Consider the following 27,688-nt stretch of genomic DNA (forward strand, 5'->3'; position numbering starts at 1 on the left):
GAGACACTAGTTTAATATGGTGAAATTGCATTTGGTTTTACAGTGACTGAAAATAAATCCATTAGTGAGTTTGATGCATAGATAAGAAACATAAAAGAGAATGTCCCAAACGGTCATGTGTTCTTGAATTTAATTATTGATCTATTCGTGTAAGTCTTTGATGTAGGTTAAGGATCTGGTGTAAGCTGGCTCTGTGTTCTATTTGATTGGTTTCAGCAGAGGCTATTAAGTCATTTAAATAGACTTTCATATAAGGAATAATTTAAAATCCTATTTTTTCCTCCAAGGATAAATTTAATTTCTGCTTATGTTGCTATTTGTAACTGCTTCCTTGGGCACCTCTAGAGTTTGTGCTCAGGACTTATGGATAACATAGTTCTATCCATTTGGTTTTTGGCATTGTATCAGTGCAAACATTAAAGTAAGTTCATGTACTCAACATATAGGTATAAGTTGTGCATTCTTGAGGAACCAGATGTTTGCAATTTCAACTAAAAGATTAAAAAATTGCTTTCCACAAAGGTATGTTTAAGGCATGATCTTTTGATCCTTTGTCAAGTAAATAATACTTTAAACAAATCTTGCGGATTAATGTGTTAGTGTAGTCTTTATTTTAAAATTTAGAATTTGATTGTTGAGGGTGTTTTGGGGGGGGTGTTGTTTGGGTCTTTTTTGTTTGGGTTTTTTTGTTTGTTTGTTTTCAATCTTTGGGTGTTATATTGTGAAGCTGCTGGGTTTTGCACAAGTTAGGTTGTTTTTGTTTTGTTCTTGTCTCACAGTTTGCTGTTTGTCTCCAAGTTCTTTGAACATCACCCCATACCGCAGGAGGAGGCCTCCTTAGGAGAGACCACCCCAGCATCTGCATCGTACCCCTCAGTGCCCCCCTCAGATTCTGTTGGGTATGACCTTATTCCTGCTGTTTAATAACATAACATTTCAGTACTGTATGCTTAGAAACACTCAAAATACTGCTTTGCAACTCTCTACATTTTTGTAATCTGGCTTGTCATGCAAATATATCCACCTGTGCTTAACTTTAAAGAAGTGAACGTTTTCATTCACATGGGTGATATAAATTAGTAATGAACCTAAGTTAAACGTGTGCATAAGTGTCTGTAGAATTGGGGCCTTACCTGTTAAACTGATTTCTGCATGGTAGCTTAGACCTGGTCTAAACTGGAAAGATTTTAAAATTAACTTAAAATTAATATTTTAAAATTTTTAAGATTTTAAAATTAACTTAAAATTAATACAAACCAAAACTATATCCTCACAAATTCTTTTAGTCTGTGTTATCAAACTACAGTTTATTTGCCTTGAAGTGACATACCTCTGTTTCAGAATAAGCCACGCCACTGTAAGACTGGTGTAAACAGATGCCAATTCCAGGTTCATAATACTGCTTTAGTAGCTTTTCCTCGTACACATTGCTGTAGTATCCTCCAGAGCAGCTGTCTTCCTCCTATTTAGATGTTGGGATATATCAATAGCATCTGTTTGCTGCAGATCCAGGTTTTGTAAAATTAGACTTCTAAAACTGACCACAGCTTCCATCCCCTGTATTTCCAACAAAGATTCTGGACCCTTTCTCTGTGAAGAGATAAGTGATGATATTTAGATTATGTTCCCAGAAGCTAAGAGTTCACTGACAGCACTAGATAGTTGAACAAATCTCCAGGAACGAGTAACTCAAAGATAGGTATTGAAGTCAAGAAACCTGATGCAGATTTATTAAGAACACCAAATACAAAAGCCTTCAGAAAAACATTCCTAGGACATATGTGCTCCATGGAGATGAACTGAATTTAGCAGAGAGGCTCTCTTGGAATAGTGAGCATTGTGCCCAGACTAAAGGAGAAACACAGCTGGAAGCTACGCAGACACCTGTGGACTCTTGACTGGAAGAGAAATTCCGTGGACAGCCAAGACTGTTTATGAAAGATCAAATATGATGCCTCCCAGGAAAACTGATTGACAGTCCTGCAGAGGGAACCTCATTTGGTAAGTACAGAGAGAGATTATGTTCTTATTTGTACTGTTTTGTGCAGTTTCAAGTAAATTTGGAAGTGCCTCTTCCAGGTAGTGGATGTTGCCTTGATATCCTGTGGATGTTAGTACAGCAGATTGTGGACAAGGATGCTGCTGCTGTTCTCTAAGCTAAACGGGCTCTGCCTTTCTCATGATACAGCTGAAATTATAACCAGGCTAAAACTATTAATCTGTGAAGAAGCTTGTTCATATGAACTGTGTTAAACGCCTGTGGATGCCAAAGGCACTATATAGCCCCAATCCTAATACTTGTATATGCTAAATTTTCCTACTTTTCAATTGTGTCTGCCTCATATTTGTGCTTTCTTACTAGTTTATGAGGATACGACGAGATGGATTATCTTAATTGATACATGCACTACTTCAGGCAGTCTTAGTTTTGTGAAGTAAAAACTGAAAGGAAAAACTAAGACTAAAGCTGATTAATGCCTTAAGGTTTTTAACTTCACATATATAAAAAATGTTAACGTTTAAATATGCTTGCCAGCTTGAGGTTAAGGAGCTTTTCCTAAGTGTTGCATTTGTAAATGTTTGTGGTTGCAGGAGCTGTAAAAGGTTTCTAGCTTTCTACTTTTTGCTTTTTTGCCTTGCTGTACGCTTCAGTGTTAAACCAAAAAAAAAAAAAAAAAACCAGCATACATCATGCTTTCAAAATTCTGTTTATTTTGAAAATGGTTCATCGTTATCAGCTGGTGTTTGTAAGTTACAAAGTTACAAAGGTACAAACTCTGCATGTTACAAAGTCAGGCAGTTTTCCCCAAGCATCTGTGTTTGTACTATTTCCTTTCCAGAAGCAGCTCGGATGCTATTGTATGAGCATATAGCACTGTCCATACCTTTCTCTAGTTATCCTTTTGCCTTTCTTTAATAATACTTCTCTGCTTTTTAAAGATGTAATTGTGGAAATATTAATTTCTCTGATTTTTTTTAGAGTTAAAAAAAAACCCAAAAACATGCTGGTGTTTTCTATAAAAACATGTACTTAACCACAGTTCTGTTAGAGGGTGCTGCTACATTATGGGACAACAGTTCAACTGGAATTAAAAAAAAAAAAAAAAAGTCTGACATTTGAGGTTATCTTGTCTGGGAAAAGAGTAAGGGATTGAAATTTGAGATTTGGGCAATGGGATTGAAAATATGAGGAACTAGTGCTTTATTAACACTTATTAGTTTAATAATTGTTCCTTTGATTTCTCTGTTCTCCTAGCATCTTGCATGGCACAGCCCACAGAGGAAGGGATGTTACTAATCATTTGGTAAACCTGAGGAAAGAGAAGGCAAACATCCTTCTTCATCTTCAGCCTTGTGAAGGGATTCCAGTGGCAGGCAAAGTGCCCAAAGAAAGGAAGAGTTTGTGTTGCAAGACAAGCTCAAGAGCAAAGGCGTGTGTGACATGCTGAGAAATTGTCAAGGGATCAAATGGAGAAGTTGGAAAGAGAAAGGGACATAAAGGAAAAGATCATTGGACATGATGCAAAAGCTGCTAAACCTGCTGGAGAACTGTTTCACTTTGCTCATGTGTAACATCCTAAAGCAGTCCAGTCCTGTAGCCTTTCATTCTTCCAGCTGTAAGCCATAGGCAGTCCCTCCAGACATTCCACCCCAAGATAAGGGAGCACATATGGTCCCACTTGCACATTTCTGAACCCCTCATAAAAATGTGTCCAGCCTCCACGTTAGGTCTTTTGTCCCATTTTAGTTCTTTCAGTTTGCGCTGTCCTGTTGTGCCAAAGCAGACATTTTAGTTATAATCTGCACTTAACTGGAAAGAATTATTAAAAGTGTAGGTCTCCCTAATAATAGCCATTTATAATAAAATTGAAGTACGCAAACTGTAATAATACATTGTATTCATTTCATTCATTGCACTATCATAAAGTTTCTTCTGTATCTTTGCTCGTAAAATATGAGCACAGATCTTCTGTGAATCCAGTTCCCTGGATCTTACAGATATATGAAAAGGGGAGAGATTAGCTATTCAGAATATTCCAAAGTTGTCTTTTTCAACTTCCATCTATTCTCTCAGATGTTGTGATGTTGGGCAAAACTCAGCAAACTCGTAAGGCAGACGCTATGGCAGGGTAAGTAACCTGTGGAGTGGGTGGTAAGGGGGCACATGGTCAGACATTGAATAGCACAGAGGCAGATTGGACTTGATAGAAACTGAAAGCATCTGCTTTGCTTGAGGCAGAACACTGCTGGTAAGCAGGTTGGCAACATCTTGGCTCTTTGAAAAACAACATTTCCCAACATGCTTAATCTTCTAAATTTGAGGAAGAAAGGGGGACTGTCTAGTGCAGCGTTCTTGGAAGCTTGCCAGGCCCTGCCTTAGAGCAGGCTCCAGCCTGTGATTAAACACCTCTGCTTTCCTTTCTGTCTTCCACATGTTCACTGATCATTCTGCCTCAGCCAAAGATATTTATATGTCTAGAAAAGCTTCTGAAAAGTCAAGGAAACAAAGACACAGTCTTACAATATTGTATTTATTACTACAACACCATTTAGATTCCCATGTGTTTAAGTGAGCAAAAGCTTTGTGTTTTATTCCATAAAACAATGATGAACTTTCCCCCTAATAATTCTGGCACCAGACCTTTTCCAGACCACTCCATGTCAATGTTAACAAAATTCCTACAATATCCAAATTGATACGCGTTCTTGCTGAGCAGAAAAGGCCTGGTATCAGAATCTTTAGAAAAATAATCTTTAGTCTGTACAACAGGTAGGGGAAACCTCTTGCTCCCCAAAACTTTGTTTGCAAAAACATGCTAGTGAACCGAAACCTGGTTTGGAGGACTGAGGACAGCTGTGTGGGTTCTCTTGATAGCCCCTGGTATATGAAGCTATCAGAAATTTTAGGAAAGCATTGCTAAGCTTTGATCTGGGCCCAAAGGCAGGTATAAATGTGCAACATTGTGATAATCCTGGCAGTTGTTTTTCACCAACAAGCCCACGTGGATGAGAACAAGTTATCATGGTATAGAAAAATGCGCTAATCCATATGAAGTTACGACTGTTGCAGATCTGTCCCATGATGCCTTTAAACTGATGTCAAAGGATGCTGTAAGAGTGATCTTCTCTAGCTTGTACTTACAAACTTACACTGCTACCCTTTTCCCCAAATCAACATTTGATTTGGGGTTATTGGCTATTTCCAGGCTGCAAAGGTGGGGAAAGAAAAAAATTGCTTTGTTTTCTGGCAATATTACGGAGTACCACGATAATTAAATAAGAACATGTTTGGCTTCCAAAATTTAGAGTTTACGTGCTTGCTAGTGTAGCTGAAATGCCGTTGTATCCCAGATCCTTAGCAGTCCTTAGAAACTGCTTGAAAATGGAAGTGCACTGTGTTCTTCATTAACAGCAGTAACAAAAAACAAAGCCAATCGTACTCTCGTGTAAACAAACAAACAAAAAAAAGCCTTGCTATGCATTTTAGCTTGCAATAGGTTTGGCCTGGGTATGAGCATGCAGTCTACCAGGTGAATAGTGTGTACTACACTGAGCCCTGTGGCTAAACTGAGATGGACTTGTTCAGGCTGGGAGAGGGAGAAGAAAAATCTCAGTCCAGTAGAGATGCTGTTGTTTTAAAAGGAAAGTGGCACATGACCTATAACTGAAGCTAGGTGAATATGAATTTTCAGTTTATGTATTTGCCTAACTACAGCAAAATAAAAACCCAAGCAAAAATCTTGAAGCCCAAACAAACCTCTCAAGAAAAATCTTTCCTGAGTAGACCAGCTCTTAAATATATGAAACATCACATTGGTGAGTTAAAGGCAATTGAAGAAAATCTGTATTAAAATTTTCTTTCGTATTTGTAAAGTGAACTAACTTGTATCATTGCAAGTTCTGAGTTCCGGTGGAGGTACTGTATATGATTTTATAGAATTGTTTGTTTATATATAACGTAACATGTGTGGGCACTTTTCTGAGTTACCTTCCTCTTTCCCGTGGACCCTATTTTGTAAAATAGTAAATCTGTGGACACGTTGGCACTTGCTGTGATTGGCAAAATGTAAAAATCTACATCTGTCTGCAGTTACTCTTGTCTCCTGACAAAACCTCTTTCTGTTTTGTCTTGATAAAAAGGGAGGGAACAGTGTGCTTATCCCAAATACATGGTCCAAGGACAAAGCATGTTCTGTCATACTGCCAGGAAAGCTTATACCATACTAAACCAAGATTTGACAGCTCTATCAGCTTGTTGCCTGGGAAGCTTTGAATCGTTTGTTAAACAATTCAAATTGTTTTCAAACATGGTATGACACAGCATGCTGTCTGTGCTAGCAACATGATGGGCATGATGACCTGTGACCAGAAATACAGAAGTATTTGCAGATTCCCTTAGCAGATGACCATTTATGACTCAAAGGAGGATGTAATTGAAACAATGTTTCTGCAATTTGGTTTTCTCTCCGTTGGCTTACTCGCAATCACAGAAAATCCGATTGCTTCTGTTCTCATTGTGTGGCAGAGCTCAAATGCTGTTTCACAGTCACTCGTAGTGCAATGATCTGATGTTTGTTGTTACACATTTCCCTTAATTTCATTATTACTAAGAACTCTGAGGAAGTTTCAGCAGGAGTTAGCTATCCCAACGGTGACAGTACTGGCCTGGCTGAGACACTTTTTAGGCTTTTCTCTTGAAATCTTTCTGTGCAACATCTGACATGCTTGCTGTAATGTGAAAATACAGTGCCCTACAATGTCAACCAAGTCCTGCACTTGTATCTGTGCAGTGTCCCATCTCCTGATATGGGTTCTAGTTGCATGATTTCCTTACAAAAAAGTTTGGGAGTTCCAAACTTCCTCATCTACAATAGAAAAGTTTTTACCCGGAAGGCACTTCTTAGCAATGAATGAAAACTTTAGCTTATGTATATGTACATCAGCTGCGTTTAAAAATTATTCTGAAGTTCTGAGCATCTTCTGAAATGCTGGGCTGTTCAAGGCCCTTTCTCAGAGATTTGTCTATTGGCAGTTTGAGTTCATTGCTTCCCAGCATCTTCCCAATATTTATATTCTGTCATGTGACTATAGGTAACTATTTTAAAAAAAAGGTAAGCAGGGTTAAAATCCCTACCTATTCTTCTTCTGCCTCACTTCCCAAACATAATCTAAGTATTTTATTACAAGACTTACTAGACTGTTATTTGAATTAATTTAAAAGTGCTCTGTTTTGCCATTCGCAATTGTGAGGCTGTTGGCCAGGAAGGGAAAGATGACAGGTACCCAGGATACAGATAGCACTGAGTTCTGGGAGCAGTGCCAAACTGTACAAACTCTTCAATGAAAGGTAGGGTAATAGTCTTTAAAACAGACCCATTTCTGAAAAAATGTCAAGAGATCCTGTTGAAAATGTTAGTTGCCCCTGAAGATCTTTGGAGAGGACAAGGAGCGTTTGCTTACAGGAGGCGGCACCAGGACCTGTTGCTGCTATATGCTGCTGTATGGTTTATTTCTGAAGCTTCTCCCTGTGGGCTTTGCCTTTGTGGGCATGTGAACTAACCCCTAAGTAACTGAATGGCTGGAGAACTCTACTCCTCTCTTAGGAGTTGTGTTTTCTGTACGTTCTAAAAACCTTGTTGTTAGATATCATGTATATTTTAACATAAAGTTTTCTTTGACAATGGTGGCAAATGTTTCTCATTGACCTTTTGCCTTATATCCATTAAATCGAATCATTAGGCTTAACAGTGACTGACCTTGACTTGAGTAAGAGCTAAATGCCAATTTATTGTACTTTAACAAAGTAAATGGATAACCAAAGAAGTGCCATTCTGCTGTCTTACAAACAAAAAAACAAGTGTTTAGATGTTTTGTCTTTTAAATATATGTTTCATGATACCATAAATTAAATACTTTATCTACATTTATGACTGGCAGCATTTGTATTTCTTCAGAAAACTTGTCTGTATAGTCTGAACACTTATCTTTCAAGTCAAATCTATCGCATTGCCTAACTATAGCACTGTAAATAACATCTGAAATATTGCACTATTCAAGTTATTTCTTAAAGGTTGAGGTTAAGAGGTGATATGTTTATTTTTAGTATCAATAATTTCTATTACACCGGCCATAATATTAATCAATTATGTTGAGTGACCAGTATGTAATTTTCAGTCTTTTTTCATTGAACAATAATCCCATCCATACAATTCGTTTTGTGACATCTGACTGCAATGTTGATGTGAGATGTTAAGCATTTTTAGTTCTCAATGGGTTGCCATTGAAAAGAGTGTATTGCATTAACTCTGAAGTGAGGAAACTGCAGAATATCTTGCTACCTGCAGTGCATGTTGGGCTGCATGAATTTTTCAGTTCAGGATTTATTATTACTAGTTTGGTATGGTATGTTAGGTTTTTTTTGTTTTGTTTTAACTCAGAACACTTCACAGCCATGTAATTAGGTAGTTTGTGCATCAGAGAGTTGTTACAATTGATCATAGGGGAGTAGAGATCGTTCATTATAAATTGATTTTATGTAGGCCTTTAGATCAGTTTTTTTTTAATGTATGTGTTATTATAGTTGAAAAGGACTTACCACACCCACTATGCAGTATTTGAAGCCATTTGTAGACCTAAATCCTCTTTTTCCTTGACTTTGTTTCTCAGACCACCAATTCTCCCTAGTCCTTCTCCTTCAAAATCCATTCCAATCCCACAGCCCCTCCGACCAGCAGATGAAGACCATCGGAATCAATTTGGGCAACGCGACCGATCCTCGTCAGCTCCCAATGTTCACATCAATACAATCGAGCCAGTCAATATTGATGTAAGTATTAATGTTTTGATTGGGAATAGTAGATTGGATGTTTCCCTTACGAATATCAGTGTGATAAATTTATCATGTGTACACACGAGTGCTGTGTTTCTAAGCTACTCCTTGGTGTGCTGTCAGAATCTTCGTAGATCCCATGCAAGACATTTTTGCTATTAAGAGCTGTAAGAATGTAAATAACCCATTCCCCAAAAGCAGAAACTGCCTTTTGACAGTTCTGTCCTTTTGTTTCCAAAGAAACATTCTACCACAAATCACTGCTCTTTTTTTTGTTGGTAGTCCCAAGCCTCGTGCTGCTAGCTGTACCACAGCGTTAAGAATACGAAAGCCAGTAACCACTCTTGCAAAGCATTATATGTGTTAAGCATATTTCTTTATATGCCAGATAGGGATTTTTAGTATTTGTAATTCAAGTAATATTTCTGGCATTGAAGAAAACTAAATTATTGCAGTAAGCTGAGTTCAGATTTACTGAATGTTCCTTAGGATTTCAAGAGCCCAGTATATATTGTTCTGAGCACTCTTTTGGAGTGTTCAGAAACTGCTACACTCGTTTTCCACATTTTTGAAATTTCCAGATGCTGAATCGTAAATAATAATAACGGTTGATGTTAGGTATAAGGCCAGCTGGGACCTTTCAAAATGTTGGTCACAACAATGTCTTTCTAATTTTGCTAACGTATACAGCTTGTATTTTACCCTTAAGTCTACTCTCTAGGAATTAGTCATTTGTCAGGTGAGCAGTCTTGAAGTCTGTCTAGACACTGAGGCACAAAATCTGTTTTGCATGTGGGCTGAGTGAAAGGTGAAATGTTAGTTGAGTATTAAGAGTGTGGCCACGTAGACATTTGCATATGGTCTATGGCAGTGGTGCAGCTGAGAGGCAGGACCAGTCCTTTCGGCAGCAGTGCAGGCGTATAAAAGAATGAAATAATTGTATAACCCCCCAAAAAAAAGCTTGATGATGAAAATGGATATACAGAGGGAAACTGCTAGAATTTTCTAATTTTCTTCTGTTTAGAAAATCCTTAGTGTAGTCTGCTTTTAGTCTGGATTTGTTGTAAAAGATACTCTCAGTTCACAGTGGATTGCAAGGGAAGGAAAGCTTTTGCAGTTAGTCATTTCTGAGAAGACCAGAGTGCGCCTGGCTATGCAAATGAGGTGCTTTGTTAGATGAAAAAACGAAGCAGAACTCATTTGACTGATGTACCTCAGTACAGGAAACTGGTGTCCCAGCTTCTGATATGGTAGTTCAAATAATTTGTGCCACAAACACTGTAACTAGAACGTTCGGTTCCATATGTCTTCATGCATTTTGGCCAACTGTGTCTTTAAAGCAATATTTTCATGTCAGCATCTATTTTAGGTGGTATACATTTCTCTTTACTACTGAGAGATGCTGTTTTAAAACAACTAATTTTGAAAAGTTTAGTAGTTGTTATAAATAGTTATTTGGAATTACTGCTGTTAGTAAGCCAGGGTAGGAAACAACTTTTATTTCATGGACAACATATGAGATTATGGATTCTCCATTTGATCGATCTCAATTGATTCTGGAATGTAAATGATAATACTTAAATTAAACACAATTTTTTTTTTTATTTGTAGGACTTGATTAGAGACCAGGGTTTACGAGGAGAGGGAGGTAAGTAGTGTTTAAACTAGCTACTATGCTATATTTAATTACACAACCACTCTGTCCCTTCCCTTTGTTCTACTTCCTTCTACAAAACACAGGCACAAAGGAAAATATGACTAGAACAAAAAACGAATTTGCATTTGCTTGTCCATGAACTTAATATTTGTCTGACAAAGGTTTGAGTCATTTGCCGGTCATTCTGGGAGTGGGGGAGACAGAAGGAGAAAAAGTTTTGAAGTGGTATCTAGTTTTTTAGTTTTAAAATTATCTTGCACTGTCACTTTTTTGCTCTCACACGCACACACTCATTCACTTACATGGCTGCACACAGATATGCTACAACTTCCCAACTCTCTCTCAAAGATTTTTATGCCTGTTGTTACCTTTCCACCAATGGAAACAACGGGGGGTTTTCACTGAAAACCATCAACATGGTAGATGGACCTTCCATACAAACTGCTGCATCCTAAAGCAGCATGAAATACTCCGGTTCTTCTCCCCCTCTACCCCTGCTGAAGATGCTGCTTTGCTGTACTGCATGCCTGTGCTACTCTTGGAACCAGGTTGTTAGGACCTTACGCTAAAGCCAGGTGTTTTTGTTTCCTTCAGTAACCCACAGCCCTAATTCACAGTTAAGTCAGAACTAGTGCCAGAAGATTTTTTCTTCACATGTTATGCATGGACCTGTCACTTCTCCCACTGGCTGTCAAGGTCCTGAGAGGGCTAGTAATGTGCTGTATTTATTCCTATGAATTTAATAATAATAATAATACAGAAATAATAGAAATAAAGAAATAGTAAGTAGGGCAGGCGTATGACAGTTCTTCCAACTCCAAATCATTGTCTCCTACTAATTATAACTTGCTTCAGCCATAAGTGAAGTCTGAATTACCTTAGTGCACTCTGTCCTGGTCTCTGAGGTTTTGTACTGTGGGCTATCACTGACTTTGTTTCTCCCATTCAAATCTCGTAGTTGGTAGGATGGTACCTACCTTCTGCGTCGTGTTTGATGGAGCTGTTTTTTCTTATGCCAGCAATAGAACACTTTTTAAACAGAAATTTCCTTTAATCCTGCAAGCCTACTAATTTAAAGTTGCCAGTTTTAGCTATTTTTGTATGTGTTGATAGGTGTGGCTCTCCACAGTTTTGCCCATTTTGTCCAGCATTTAAATGTTGTGCTATCATGTTGGTTTTAACTTTTGATCATAAACTGTCTGCTTGGCATCTGAAAACAATTGGCTATTCCCAGTCCTGAAACAGTGCTATTAGTAATTGACTTTTTTTTTTTTTCCCCCCCTTTCAAAGTACAGAAGCAATCTATGAATAGGAGTCAAAGCATCCTAGTTATTTCCCATGACTTCTTTCATTTCTTCTATGTGTCTGTCTTTCTGTCTCTGCCTGCCCGTCTCTTTCTCTCTAACAGCCCCTTTGAACCAGCTGATGCGCTGTCTTCGGAAATACCAATCCCGGACTCCCAGTCCCCTCCTTCATTCTGTCCCCAGTGAAATAGTGTTTGATTTTGAGCCTGGCCCAGTGTTCAGAGGTAGTTGGGCTCTTCTTTCTTGTTTTCACCCAAACAAAATAAGTAAAACCACAGATGCTGTTTGTGCCTCACCCTCACACCGTGTGTATGTAAGTGTGTGAGTTTATCAAAACACCTCTGTTTTTTGCTTGGCCTGGCTGGAATGCTTTGAATGTGCTTTTCACACATACTCACTTTCACCTTTACACGCTTGAAAATGATTATAAATAAAGTCTGACTTAAATCTTCAAAAGCAAGGAATTTCATAGTTGAGGTTTTTATGTGGACCTTAACATAATTTTTCTAAACAGAGGTCCTTGGATTGCATTGCAGTGATTTTAAAGACAAAGTGACATCCTTAACTTAGAATTTCCTTGACTGTTCAGTTTAAGTCAGTTCAGTGCTTTAACAGTTTTCTATATTTAATATTCTTTGTTTTGAAAAGTAATCTAGGAAATCAAATGTGAATTACGAACATTTCCATTGATATCTTGTTGGGTCTCAAGCTTTTCAAGTAACGTGTCATGTCAACTTTCAGCAAAGACTTCATTTTGAGAATGTGCTATTGATACCACATTGAGCCCCTAGATGGTTTAGACCACGTAGTTTTTATGTAGTTAGTAAATTTCTAGTGAAACAGTATTTGTTTGTGCCCTGTACCATGTAAAATAAGACTTCCTCATTTTCACGTCATCGACTCTGGGGGTAATTCAGGCCTAAAGCTGTCAATGGATCTGTTGTATTGCACAAAATCCCAAAAAATTCTGTGGGATTTCATATGCTGGAGAAACCAACTGTTGAGTAATGGCATGAAATGTAAATATTTGTATCTGTATGTATACACGTAGAAATGGGTAGTTCAGTGCATGTAGTGTGGTTTTCAAATGCTACCATCTTGGCTGTTTCAAAGACTTTTGTTTCAGAATATATCAAGAGCAGTTCACCTTATGAACTTGTAAAGTTCTTCCAGAAGTCTTTGTAAGAAGACAGGTGTTCCCAACAAGCAAACTGGCTACAGAGTGGAATACGTTACATACAGCTTCAGAGTCCAAGCTAATGATTTAAGTCCAACATTATCTGGAGTATTCTGCTCTAATAACTTGGAAAACAGGCCATCTGGTATTATTATGAACAGATTAACTATAACGTTCTACCATGTGCTGTAAGCATTTTTGGTGACGGGTGAATATTGTGCTAGTGTTCCTATATCACGGTAATAAAATTGAAGTAGGAGACTTTAGTTACCTCTAAAGAGAACGTATTCTAGTAGAGCTTTGCTATTACAGAGAAAGTCTGTAACTCAGTAAACTTTTGGAAAATTGCTCATGTTCTGGGAGCATCATACATTTAATTCCATATATGTGTGATTTCAGACAACTAATATAATAAATATATGACAGTATAGTGACCATAACATGAATATGACCAAAAGTCCATCCTTCAGGTCACTGGCTTCCAGCTGCTTGTAAATGTAGTTAGGATGCCCAATATGTATCATTATTGTTGCTTTAGCATGTGGGACAAAGTTTATGCATGCTGCGTCCCATTTTTGGTGTGTTGGTATGTCATTATTTTGTGCTTCCACTTCTAAATGTATGGATTTTAGCTTAGTGAGGACAGGCAGTGATGGATATATATAGTCTCATAAATTAGCACGCGCTGAGTGACTGAACTTGAGCAACAGTTCTAAAAGTCACAAAGGTAATTTTTGAACTCAAGTTGGCATTAGGAGACACTTTTTCAGTAAGAAGGGGGCTTCTGAAGGAATATGAGGAAGAGTATTGTCTTCTACCGCTTCCCAGAACACTGATGTGAGAGAAAGCATTGGAATGTTGGAGGTCTTGTACAATGACATACATTGTTTAGCAGAGCAGCATGAATTTAATTAACAGTTGACCCTATTTTATGTCCTTTTCATTGGGAGGGTCAGCATAACCTTGTTATGAATAATTACGGTGTATTTTAAAAAGCAGTGTCTAGTTGAAGTGCTCTATTTGTAAAGAGCCATTGGGGCTTTGAAACACAGCTCAGCTAGTGATGTTTTCCTGCATGGATTTGTTTAGATAACATATAGGCTACAGATGTACTGTTCTTTTTGTATTTAATAGAATATGCTTCAAATAGCTAACTGAAGTACTTTTTCTTTTTTAATCCTTTCTACAGTCTAATATTGACTTTTAAATAAGAGCTCTCTGCTAACAGATAGCTTTAAAACAGCCAAATGGTTTTCAGGTGGCACTTGGAGACTCAACTAGAAAACATTGCAATTTTTTGCATTTAGTCTATTTTGATTCCAAAGTACAGTATTTCAGCTATTTATTGGGTCCCTAAAAAGTTAGCTACAAGAAATCTGAGAGGTAGCTGATGCTAACTACAATGCTACTACTTTTCTTCTCAAAGAAACTGGTGGAACTAAAAAACACGTTTTTAATTTTTTGTTTTCTATTTAAAGAGACATTGTCCTTATCGTAATTGATGAACAAGAGACTGGGGTCTATCTGGTATACAGGGAAGTTTGCTATAGACTTGTCTCTTGCTGAAATCTAAGACTTGAGCCCTCATCTAATATTAGGACAATATTCCTAGTATATGTTTGTTCCCTCTTAACATTTACATTGATGTTTGGAGATACTGCATCTCAAAAACAATTCTTGCACCTAATATCAATACATTCTTGTAAGCTGGCTTCTTATAGATAAAATTATCCTGTTTCTGAAATTTAGGTTCAACCGCAGGTTTGTCTGCAACACCTCCCGCCTCTTTGCCTGGGTCACTCACCAATGTGAAAGCGTTACAGAAATCACCAGGACCCCAACGGGAAAGGAAATCATCCTCATCCTCAGAAGACAGAAATAGAATGGTAAGGGAAAGATCAGCTATTTTTATTCGTAGTATGATACATTCATAGTATAGAAATACTACACAACCGTGTTCCTTTCACTTTTCTTTCATCAAAGCCTTCTGAATTATTTTGAAGGTGAGTATGGTAATGATCAAGGACTTTAAACCAATAAATAATGGTATCTTGAAATTGTGGAACTGATATATAAATCATTTAAATAATTTACTACACTTACTTTTACTCCATTGCACCCAAATGTCTTGGTGTGCTTCATATTATAATGCCAGTTTCCCTTCAAATAACAGCTTAACTTTTCCCACCATAATTGATGAATTTTGAAAGTTCTCTAGTGATTCTCAAATGTAACAATACACAAAAATGTCTGCATTTTTTTTTTTAATTCACAATTTAGCATTATGGCTGAGTAAGAATTGAAAAACAAATAAGAGTTTCTTTTTGATAAGAGTTTCTTAATATTTACTCATTTTAACACTGCCAGAAACCTGTGGCAAATACTTCATGCCAGGAAATAATTTAGTATATGTGTGTGCTGAGGTTTTGTGTATGGCTGGCTTGAAAAGTCAAATGCAGTATCTGAAAAAGAAAGTTCTTTTAGAACTTTAATGATAGGAAATGCTGATAGCAAATTTTTAACAAAGGAGCTGTTTTCACAGACGTTAATGCACTTGCTTTCTTCCTTTTTATTGTTTATGCATATATATATAAAGAAAACCCTTGGTCGACGGGATTCAAGTGATGATTGGGAGATACCAGATGGACAGATCACAGTTGGACAAAGGATAGGATCTGGATCATTTGGAACAGTCTACAAAGGAAAGTGGCATGGTATGTGGCCATCATAGCAAACAGTTATTCTTAAGCAAGTATCATTGCCCGCTAAGGGTCACCCAGCTGGAAAGCAGCTTCGCAGAAAAGTGCCTGGGGATTCTGGTGGACACGAAGTTGAACATGAGCCAGCACTGCGCCCATGCCACAAAGAAGGCTAATGGTATCCTGGGCTGCATTAGGCAAAGCATTGCCAGCAGGTCGAGGGAGGTGATCCTTCCCCTCAACACTGGTGAGGCCACACTTGGGCTGCTGGGTCCAGTTCTGGGCTCCTCAGTACGAGAGAGATGTGGACATACTGTGGAGAGTCCATTGAAGGGCCATAAATATGATTTTAAAATTAGTAGGTAGTATGCTAAATACGTAATGTTAGAACTTTGAACTGTTTAGAAACTCAACTCTTGCATGTTCTTTTGAATTAAGTAATTATTAGAGTAAAGATGAAACATAGTTACTAGAAAGGCTGAAGTATCTATCTTGATGAATGAGGATTTCAAATGTGTATTGGAAAGCTTTGACTTGGCTAGGATTTCTCAGAGTAAAATAAGAATAGCGTTTATACATTTTACAGAATATTTACTTATTTTAATATTGTAGTGGTTTATTTCACGAAAGCTAGAAAATGGGGTATCTCAGTATTTCTCATGCTCTATATAGCATTTTCTCAATAGCGGAATATGTGTCAATGGCACTTACTAAAAATTGCTATTTTAAAGGTGATGTGGCAGTGAAAATGTTGAATGTTACGGCACCCACACCTCAACAGTTACAGGCTTTCAAAAATGAAGTAGGAGTGCTCAGGTAAGAATATTTTAATGGCATAAAATAATGTGTGTAGATTTATGCTTCATTAATCATTGAATTTTAGATTTCCATTAGAACACATTGGTCTTATTCCTCCATGATGATACTTCGGGCAGAAAATATAACTTGCCATTTTAAAATATTTCTTTGTATCCACTGCTAGTTCTTCCTTCCCCTGTATGTGTTTGTCTGTACACCTATGTTGTGAATATACGTATATCCAAACACTCGAGACAGGACTGGCTTTTGCTGTTGTGCTACCCCCAGGGCACAGTCGAGCCTAAGTGTGAACTGCAGGCCTTTCCCTTCTCTCATCCACATTTTGAGATTGAAAGAGAGCATGACTAATTGTTGGTTTTGAGCTACAGCACTGCCCATATTATCCATTGTTTAACAGTTTCTGTTAAGTAGCATTGACTTCTCTTTGAGGTTTTTTCTTAAATGTGTTTCTCGTAAAGTCACTTGTTGATTTCCTTTTCTCGTGTCTACTGCTTGTACTTTCTCAGAGGAAGTATTTGTCTTGGGCTCAGCTCTTAAAAGAGGATCCATCAACACGATACAATAGAATATTGGGGAAGACCATTAGCATCCAAGTACAGTCTTGAGCAGTCTCAAGCATAATTCTGTTTTAAGAAACAAAATAGAAAGGTTCTTGCTTCTGGAAAACTGATGTGTTGAGTTGGGTGCCTGTGCTGGAGGAGCATCCCCAATAAGCTACATGGTGAAAAGGGGATGGTCAGCCTTTTTCCCCAGGAAATGTTAGTTCTGAAAACTCTAAGCCCATCGTTGTGGAAGTAGAGGCTTTCTGGGGTATGCTACTTTGGATATCTCTGCATATATTTTTGACATACCTGCTCAAGGGAACTTAATGAAACCAGAAATCTTGTATTTCATACCCAGTCCAGATTTCTGCTGGCAGTCCCATAGCTGGAGTCCAGCCTTTCTCTGTTGTCGATCGTTTCAGCACTTACAGTAAATAGTCAGTTGTCCTATCCTCTGACCCAGACAAGCCAGATTGACCTGTAGTTGTGCCTTTTCCTTTATGCTTCATCATTCTTTCTTAGCTTTGAGGTAGGATTTGCAAGAAACTGCTTATTTTTTGTTCACTCAGCAGTTACTCTCAGCATCACTTGACAAATCCTTGAACCTGAAAAAAGCACAGTCACATCGTGTGGAACTGTCCTAGTCTGCGCTGCTAAGAGGACAAAGGGGTTCACACTCTAGGCTCCCATGTTAGTTTTTTAATACAAGAAAACATAAAGAGCTCTGCCATCTTCAGCAGCAGCATAGATTTAAGAAGCTACCACAGGTTTTAAGCTTGGTCTGTCAGGTTTCATTAACAGTGAGCTGACTGCCTTTGGTACCGAGCTGTGTTGGAAGAAGATTGCCTTTATTTTTACCTCAGCCCCTGGAAAAGCTAGGAAATACTCCAGAATTCTTAGGTGCCTCATCTTTTTAATATCTCATTGGTATGTTTGGGGGTATCTAGTTCTTCATGTCCATTTGATGACAAGAAGAATGTGATTGACTTTTCCTGGAGGGTGAGGAGAATCAGATTTCACAGTGTATCTGTAGATTCTTTCAGGCCTTGAATCTACTGGGATATCTACTGAGATAATCCTCTCTGCATTGTTCCTTGTGAAGTTTTTGTCTGGAGTCGCTCTGTCTTTGAAATAGGTTTGACTTAATCTGGCCAAATCTCTGTGGTGAACTCCAGTCTCTCCCAGTGCTGTTTGGAAACAAGTTTGTATCATGACCTTACTGAGGTACAGTTTTCACGCCTGTTTCCATCCTTTCTTGTATGCTGGCTCCATAGAGAGTACAGAATTCTGGTCAAATAAAGCACTAAGAAAAACGGAAGCCTTGTCAAGGAAGTGTGTTGATGGTTTCTGAATGAAAGGGTTGTCCTTCCTGGAAGCCTCTGAGACTGGAATTTCATTTTGGATGTCTTCCTTATGGGCAGCAATATCTCATAGCTGGACTGGGGTTACACAGAAGCAGACCTGCCTGCAGACCATCACTGTCCCATGGGGACTTAGTGGTAACAGCGTCTTCTGAGCAGTCCTGGGCTGGGCTGCTTGCAAAAGCATGAGGAAGCAGTGCTTACCCCAGAACAGTTATTCCATGGCATTATGATAAGAAAGGGTAACTGCTGGAATAATTCATTAAACTGAGTCCAGCAACAGGTTATCATCTTATCTTAGTAAAAGCTGAGATTGACCCAATTTAGACTGTGATAGATCTGCCTGGGTTTTTCATGATCTGTCTGATTTCCTCCTGATTTTTTTTTTTTTTTTTTTCAACAGGAAAACACGACATGTGAATATCCTGCTTTTCATGGGTTATTCAACAAAACCCCAGTTGGCTATTGTTACACAATGGTGTGAGGGGTCCAGCTTATATCACCATCTACACATCATTGAGACCAAATTTGAAATGATCAAACTAATCGATATTGCACGACAGACTGCACAAGGCATGGAGTAAGTATCATATTACTTGTTTGCAAATGAGAGTGGGGGCAATGTTTACTTATCCCCTTCACACTCTGACTGACATTGTCAAATAAGGCCAGCTATCTGCTCACTTTGCCAAACCCAGGGTCCTGCTGTGATGATCAAAGCATTTGGTGAAGTGTTTATTATTTTGATTAGTAAAATAGACTTCGTGGGTTTTTTGGAACGTAGGGAAATACAAACCATCAAGGAAATATAGCCTTAGATAGTAAAATAAAGATAATTACAGTGTAGTTAAACTTTCAGTCTTGTGAGCAAAGATTTCTGTTCCAGGCTTTACGATCTTCACAGCGCGAATAGTCTTATGGTACGAGGTAAAACATAGTTTAAAAAGAAAAACCCTGTGAATGAAAGGACAGATTCCTGTAAGATAACACAGAAAGCACACAGCCATGTTAGCAAAAAGAATCGATTTTTTCTCCTTTTCTTATAAGTATTGTAGCTCCCTAAATAATAGATTTCAGCATTTGAAGAAAACATACCTATTTTGTTCTAAGGACTGTAAGTAATCCTTACTCCCTTAGAGGGCAATTGAGTGAGTTAGAATTTTCAAAACTAGCCCAATATTGTGTGTCAAAATCAGAACACTGATGTAACATCAGAGAAATCGCCCTCCAGCTGGAAAACTGCTAGGATGATTGCAGTTAATTGTGCCGTTTTTCTACTGAGTATTCTTACATTTTCAGTCAAGAGGTGGGGAGGTGTTTGCAGCAACCAGCTTCAGCCTTCTGTTAGCCTGCTCATCTCCCCAGGCTCCCTCTGTAGGTAGTGGAGATGCAGAAGCTGTTTTATGAGCGTGATTCAAAGCAGAGACGTAAATTGGGGCTTTTCCAGCAGGTTTGTGCCAATCTCCTTGACTAAACAAAGAGCCATGGGAGACTAGCTGCCTAATTTAGGCTATATCTATGCTGTGGAGGAAGTACTCTCCTCTGTGTTCCCTGCAATCTATTTATCCAGTCTGCAGTCAGGGGATCTTTTTTTCCAGTCCCATACTAAAAAGCAGTCAGCATACTTTAGTGCACACTGAGACTGAGAAACACATTTAGCTCCCGCAATTTAGAAACACCTTACCTGAAGCTGTGACTAGCCCTCAGTGTCTTGACAGTCACCATTAAGGCTGGGAGGCAGAACCTTCAGCACTGAATGGCATGTCAAAAACTACTGAAGTTCTTTTATTTTTATTCTGAATATTGAGTTAGAACTGAAAAGCAGAAGTTGGTGCATAATTGTTATATCATTCTTCAGTAGCATCGGGTTTGAGCTGGAAATCTAAGCGCTTTTTTTTTCTTTTTTTTTTTTCCTGTGACTGTTGCAGGAACTGTCATGGGTAATGGAAGTTTTACCACCTTGATAAATATGTGCAGTTTGAGTATCTACAGAGTTTGTGTTTCAGTAACACAGTGAATTTTGAGTTGTTGATTAGTGAAATATCATTTAACCTCCCTAACCTATGATGTTCCTTTTCAGTTATTTGCATGCCAAGTCAATCATCCACAGAGACCTCAAGAGTAATAGTATCCTTTCCCAGAGATGTAATTGTGGAACATGACAGCATTCTGGGGAGGGGTGGGGGTTGGGGGGGTCTGCCAGAAATGAAATTACTGATGTGAAAAGCTGTTCATTTGTGAATAGTTGCTGAGTTGAAATTTTGTTGAGAAGGGGTAATAGCACTAGTAGCAAAGTAAGGAATACTTACTATGGCTATTGATGTGATTGCAATAATGTAGCAAGTTTTGTTGTGGTTATCACAAAGATTTTTGCATCGTTTGGTTTCTACATGTAATGAAAGATTGCACCAGTTTACTCATGGAATATTTTCAGATCTTCTCATACTCGACATTTCAAGAAAGTACTTGGCATTTCAAGAAAGCCACCTGGGCCATGGTCTGTTCAGCACTGGCCCAGTCATTGTTTATGTAACCCTTAAGTACCATAATCCACCATGCTGGCTGCTTAGAACCTCTATGACATGAAAACCTTCTTCAGTGGTGGTGGATGGTTAAAACTGTTATGTCTAATAGTGCACATTTGTAGCTCTTGTAGGACAGGACCAGTACCACTTGTTCGTTTTCCCTTAACGTTTCCCCCTTAGATATTTTTCTTCATGAAGACCTCACAGTAAAAATAGGTGATTTTGGTCTAGCTACAGTGAAATCGCGATGGAGCGGATCCCATCAGTTTGAACAGTTGTCTGGATCTATTCTATGGATGGTAAGCAAGGGGGAAGTTATGTGTTTGTTTAAACAAATTTAATTGCCTTTGGCCAAAGTTTCTAAGACTATCCCTCCAGCGCACTGACGTATACAAGCTGTCTTAAGCTGGAAAAGACAAGCAATAATATGAAGTACTAAATGAATGCTTTTCAGTTCTTCTTTAAGCATATGTTTTCCAGTAGTCAGCAAAAAAACTTTACTGCCTTCATCCCTTATTCTGAGGTTTAAACCTTTAAAAAAGAAAATGGTGGCTAAGGAAAAGGGGTATAATTAATCCAGGGTTGAGGAGAAGCCATGGAAAACATCCTGCAAAGGAGCAGAGGAACTAGCTCAGCCAAAAGTAAGATGCTCATAAGTTTTAAGGATTCAAGCGTGATTACTCTCAAGAGGTCGTACAACTTGCTTAAGTCTTAAAAAGTATAGTTACAACCTCCTATGCAACTCCGCTTTCTCCTTTTGTCCCTGGAAAAACTGAAGGCTCTGTTAGTTAGCATTCTTTTCGGTGTTGTTATAATGCTAGTTTCAAAATAGCTTCTCAGCCCGGACAAGGTCATTTTGTTCTGTTGTAGAGGAATAAAGGGATCACCAAGCTAAAATGAACCAATGGATTTTGAGATTCATGCCAGCATCCACTCTATGTTAGGACCTGGTAACATCTGAAGGCAAGAGCGGGCCTTACACCTGTTGTACCCTGGACAAGTCCATGTTTTGTTCCTGGTATGTGAGGTGCTTCTGACATGGTGAAATAAAAACTAATTCTTTCCTTTTATGGTACAGGCACCAGAAGTTATTAGGATGCAAGATAAAAACCCGTATAGCTTTCAGTCGGATGTGTACGCATTTGGGATTGTTCTTTATGAATTGATGACTGGACAGTTACCATACTTAAACATGAACAACAGGGACCAGGTAAGGGAAGGCATTGACTTCAGTCAGCTGTGGCCTGAAACAGAGATAGATTCAGCCTTGTGAAGTGCACATTCTGATGTTTTGTGTGTTTGATTTGTGTTTCTGATTCTGATGTTATGGGATTACATTTCTATGTTTTCTAGATCTGCCTCAGCCACATAGCACCAATTTACTTACTTCTCTTGAGGTATTTTTTTGTTCTTTTTTACTTCAAGTATAGATTTTCAGCTTCTGAGCTGGTTGCCAGGATACTTATTAGGGAGAGAGCAGGTTACTTAATAGTAATCTAGTTTAGAATAGTTCTGCAAAGGCGAAATGATCCTCCATATGTTCAGTTATTCCTCTTCCCCCCCGCCTTGCATTGAATAATAGTTCAGCAACAGGACTGACAAAATGGAACAGCAATCACCTCGCTCAATGTTTTATATTCATTTCAATCTTGAGAAATGCACGCACCATCTAACTGAATTTCAGGATATCAGCATTTCTCAAATCCTGCTTGATGGAGTATATGACTTTACAGAGTGTGTGAATCCTGTAAGAAGATTACTTGATTGTGAACAAATATTCCTTAAGTCTAATGATACCACATGCCTGTAATATATCTCCACAGGATAGGCACGTTTGCGAAGGCATATCTGATTCATTATTTCTCTGTCTAATCTGAAAATAGTATCTATGCATCAAGATCTTTGGTGTAAACTATTACGTGTCTGGGTGGTGATATATTTATGTTGTATCTGTGTCCGCATCCCTTGTTTTTTCACTGTCAGTACTTGAGAATTGCAACCATAGCAACGTTCATCTGTGAATGCCATTTTATGAGGCTGCTTCCATATTTGTCAGAACACTTCATCCCAATTCATCAAATTTGGAGTGACTCCTTTTTTTTTTTTTTTTTTTAATTTTTTTTTTGCCTTTTGAAACATGAACCCAGTGTTGTGGGTGCTCACAGCTGAGTGCTGAAACAAATTTTAAATTGCAAGTGAAGCCAACATATAAAATGTGATCTAATGTCTTGAGTTTTGTCACTCCCAGTCTATTGTCTGAAAAGACATAAATATTGCTCGCTCCGTGTTGGTGCATCTACATCAGCTACTATGATATAACTATGAATCTTAGTGAGCAAATCATTGTTCTTGTTACACCTCAGAGTGTTTCTCTCACCTTAACAGATTTTTCTAGACAGACTAGGACTGTTCTTGTAGTGATATTCTCTTTTCTCTAGTTAAAAGTTTAATCCCTATATTATTTGTAAAGATAATACCAGAAACATAAATAATAATGAATTTTGAATCATTTCAACTTAAGTAGTGTACTTATTTAGAAAAGAGGAATTTCAGGATGATGGTAAGTGTCATTGCAGCAGAGGTAAGGGATGGGGTAGACAAGTCTTTACTATGAAATGCTGCTCTGGCACATGGGGATTTCTAAAGAAACCATATGGGAGTTTTATACTCCTCCTTGATGCCAACACAGATGCAACTGAATCAGAAACTTGAAAAAGGACCAGGATTGTGTTAGTATAAATAACATGTATAGCTTGCTTGAGATGTGGCATTTTTCTGTTGGTGTGTTTTGCCAGTGTCAAGGTATGGAATAGTTACACTTCGTTAAATATAAGGTATGATACACCTGCTGGCTCTGTCTGAGTATTCAGAAAAAGTAGTGATTATCTGCTGTGGCATGAATGGATCTTTGATTAGCTAGTTTGAAAGGGCTTTTTAGCGTCAGCGCAACTGCAGTACTCAAACCACATTGCATTTGACCTTGGCTTGACGTGATGATGTTTGATGGTTTTTTTTATATATCCAAGAGAACATTAACCATATTTATGCTTTGCTTTCCTGCTTTCTATTAGTTTACTTTGGTTTATGTTTAAGTTTTATCCTTCGGTGAAATATAAGCCTTCCATGTTAAAGGAATTACTGTAAAAATACAAAGCATGTCTGTCTCTTCTACAGAGGAGAGGCAGTTTCTCTTTTTCTTTTGTGGTTTTTTTTTTTTGGGGGGGGTGGGAAAGGTGGTCAGATGTCAAGAATAAGCTTTTGTGGTGGAAAAGTATATGAAGGAATATATTCTCGAAAGGTAAGGGTTTTTAATATCTGAAGTCCATGTGTTTCTTAGAATATCTTTCAGTGTGAACTTACTGTTGACTTATAATATAAAACATAATATTTATTTTTACAGAATATTTATTTTTAGGCATTCTGTTCCTGCCACAGAGTTGCTTATTCTTGTTTTCGTAACAGTTTTTGACACCAAAGAACCGTTCCTGAGATGGTTATTGCTATAAATGGTAACCATTTACTGGTGTTCAAGTTTCACAGAAATCTCTCTTAGGAGGAGGAGGAAAAACCTAATTCTTTCTCTGTGCTGAATAGGTTAGCAAGCATTACTCTAAGAAACTTGGCAATTTAAATGCCAGTTGTTTCCTGGGAGCAGAAAGCTTGCTGCTGGGACTAAAATGGTCTAGCAAAATGTTCATCTTTTGTTACTGTTTGTTTTATGGACTGATCTTCTTCCCCTTTCATCTTTTTTCGCCTTAAATAAAGATAATTTTTATGGTTGGACGAGGATACCTATCTCCAGACCTCAGCAAAGTACGGAGCAACTGTCCAAAAGCTATGAAGAGACTAATGGCAGAATGCTTAAAAAAGAAAAGAGATGAGAGACCCCTTTTTCCACAGGTGAGAAATGTTACTCTTTAGTTCTCAGTAGACTTTACAATTCAACTATTAAAGATCAGTTCTGAACTCACTGGCCAGTTCAAAAATTTTTTTATTAGTGCTATAGCATGACTTCGTAAGAGTGCTGGCTCAGTACCTGGTTAGTGCTGTTTAATTAGAAATGTTTATTTTTCAATTCAAAAAGCAGGTATTAAAATGACTTGTGTAGTTGGAAAAGCATTTCTGTGTTGGAGAGAGTTTCAACTGGGAGAGAGTGAAATTAATCACAATTAGACACACAAATTAGAACTTGTTGTGTATGTTCTCAGAAATCTTTATACCCCTCTCCTTGCTCTCCCCCAAGCTTTGTGAAGGGAAACTGATAGTTCTCTCACAAAACTTGATTTATCATGCCTGCCGAGGAAGGTTTAGATTCTAAAAGCAGGGGAAGGGGGGAGAATCTTTTTTTTTTTTTTTTTTTTTTTTTTTTTTTTCGTTTTGAATGTAACCAAAGCATTTTCAAAATTAAGGAGCTCCCCCTGCTGGCTGTATGGTAAATGGTATTAAGCAAGCTGCTGCTGCCAAAGCTGTGCTTATTTGCAGCCATGGTAGGTATAGGTACTAGTGCATAAACAAGGAGGCAAATAAAAGGCAAGTGTGTTCATTATGCTTACAGAGGGAAATCAGTATGCCCTTTTAAAGGGGAAAGTGAGACAGTTTCTTCTCAAAATGTCCTTTTCAGCTTTTCGAGGATATAAACATCAGAGTGCAATGCAGTAATCTATTTTTAAAAGTTTCTGTTTAAATTTGTGCATAAATATTTTTCTGTAGTTAATTGATGTTCTGCCTTTGGTTTTAAGAGACTGTTACAACTTTAGAACAACAGATCTGATCACTTATATTCTATTTGTTTTAGATTCTTGCCTCCATTGAGCTTCTGGCCCGGTCATTGCCAAAAATTCACCGCAGTGCATCTGAGCCCTCATTAAACCGGGCTGGCTTCCAGACAGAGGATTTTAGTCTATATGCTTGTGCTTCTCCAAAAACACCCATCCAAGCAGGGGGATACGGTGGGTTTCCAGTACACTGAAAAGAAATGTGAAAGCGTGTGCCTGTGTGTCTGTGTGCTGGTGTGTTCCTGTGCGTGCAACACATGTGTATGTTCTCAGTTCCTACCGGCTATGTTTTTAAGGTTTACTGAGGGAATGAAGACTCACTTCCTAACACTGGGCATTGAATGTCCCGAGCACAAAGTCTGTGTTGGTAAGGAATGCCCTGGGAACAGCTGACACAAGAAGAATTATAAGGTCACATAAGAGAAATGGGGAAAAGTCACTTCAAAACAAGCAAAAATCCTCTTAAGGTCATTGGGTGTCATTTTTGCTTGCCTGTGTCATTTTTGCCTAGTTTATTGGTTGGATTTAGTTACTCAGGAGTGTGTTTGATTTTAATCTACTAAAGCTATGGTGTTTTTTTCTTTTTACTTCAGTTGAGTTTGTTATATTTGAGTAATAGGCTTTAGATTCCTCAGTTAGTAATGCTACTAATATGTGGGAAACAATTGGAAAAATAAACTTAGCTTCAAGGCTGAGCAGAGTCAAAACTTCTTGTGGTCAGCAGAAGTGAGCAGATAAAACACAGAATCCAAAGAAAGACCTTAGTGACCTGTGACTCTTATTTTAAAAGTCAAAGTTTAAAATAGTGCTGTTTAGAGACCATCTCCTCCTGCAGAGGAGTGGTGGCATGGGGGTTTTTTTACTTTTTATTTTTGCCTAAATACTCTGACCTGCTGTAGTTTAGACCATCTCAAAATGTTCTGTTACAATGCAACACAGAAGAAATTCTGAATCTGCTTTTGCTGAACTGCAAGAATATTACTGGTAATGGTGCCTGTATCCTTCAACTGGCATGGGTTTCAAAATTAAAAAAACATTTTAAAACTCAAGCATAACCAAATACTTTAAGAGAAAAAAGCTGCTAACACCCATAATAGGAAAAGAGGATTTGAAACAGCAGTTGTTTTCATGGAAACCAGTATTATACCATGAATTCTGTAAACATGAAATGTTTTACTTACTTTAATATTGTTAAGAGTACCACTGAACATGCTTCTGTTCAGTGACGAGTTGTTTTTTTTCACTTCCATATAAAAGCTGCTAGTTTGACTAAAAGTGAATCAGCTAGACTAGATATCTCACTGAGAAAGCTAGACACCTTACCAAGATCCTGACAGCTCACTTTAAAGATTGTGTTTTTCTCTGGAGCATTCCTCTGGAACAGGTGAATCAGAGTAGTGGTTCAGGTTATATCAGTCTTTGATGCCAGATATGAAAACAATAATGTTATTGACTGTATTCTTGCATATTTTGAAATCAGTTAATGTGGTTTTGTTTGTTTTAAACTGCTAAGCTATTAATTTTCACAGATTCTTCTGCATCAGAAACAAGCCAGTGCTGCTCTTGTTAGGACTTCAAGGCCCAGGAGTGTTCTTAATGGCTTCTGATTTGCATACTTAGAGAAGTTTGCAGGTTGCTAGCAAAAGGTTTTTGAAATAGATCAGGAATTCAAAAAAGGTTTTCTGCTGTCTGGCAACTGAGCCTTTTAAAACAGGAAGCAGAGTCAGAGAGCTTGAAGAGATGTAGGCAATTTCTACATTTTCTGGCTGGATTCTAATGGTCTTTTTGGCTTCTGCTGTTGGAACAGTCTGAGAACTACCTTTTCTCATTTTGTTAGTCAAGAATATTCAGCTGTTGAAACCTATCTCTATGGAAATAGTTATGGAGGACAAAAGTTGTTATTGTTTTGGAAAATCTGTTTCCAGTCTTTCTGGTAGCTTCACCACATTTTGGCAGGCTTATCTTAAAATGAAAGCAGGATTTAAGTGTGTTTTTCCCC

General features: G+C 38.0%; 1 protein-coding gene across 1 annotated transcript in view; it reads left to right on the top strand.

The window, feature by feature from the left end:
* The window catches only part of BRAF (B-Raf proto-oncogene, serine/threonine kinase), an 81,221-nt gene that overhangs the window by 48,763 nt on the left and 4,770 nt on the right, over positions 1-27,688 (top strand). Inside the window, exons 7-18 of the mRNA XM_082309648.1 lie at positions 780-899; positions 8,668-8,827; positions 10,442-10,478; positions 14,718-14,854; positions 15,565-15,682; positions 16,399-16,483; positions 18,793-18,969; positions 20,470-20,516; positions 21,095-21,213; positions 21,993-22,124; positions 24,680-24,814; positions 25,710-25,863. Coding sequence (XP_082165774.1) covers positions 780-899; positions 8,668-8,827; positions 10,442-10,478; positions 14,718-14,854; positions 15,565-15,682; positions 16,399-16,483; positions 18,793-18,969; positions 20,470-20,516; positions 21,095-21,213; positions 21,993-22,124; positions 24,680-24,814; positions 25,710-25,863 — 1,421 coding nt within the window. The remainder of the gene's footprint in view (positions 1-779; positions 900-8,667; positions 8,828-10,441; positions 10,479-14,717; positions 14,855-15,564; positions 15,683-16,398; positions 16,484-18,792; positions 18,970-20,469; positions 20,517-21,094; positions 21,214-21,992; positions 22,125-24,679; positions 24,815-25,709; positions 25,864-27,688) is intronic.

The sequence above is a fragment of the Platalea leucorodia genome (genome assembly GCF_965183815.1).
Source record: "Platalea leucorodia genome assembly, chromosome: 4".
NCBI classification, from domain to species: Eukaryota; Metazoa; Chordata; class Aves; order Pelecaniformes; family Threskiornithidae; genus Platalea; species Platalea leucorodia.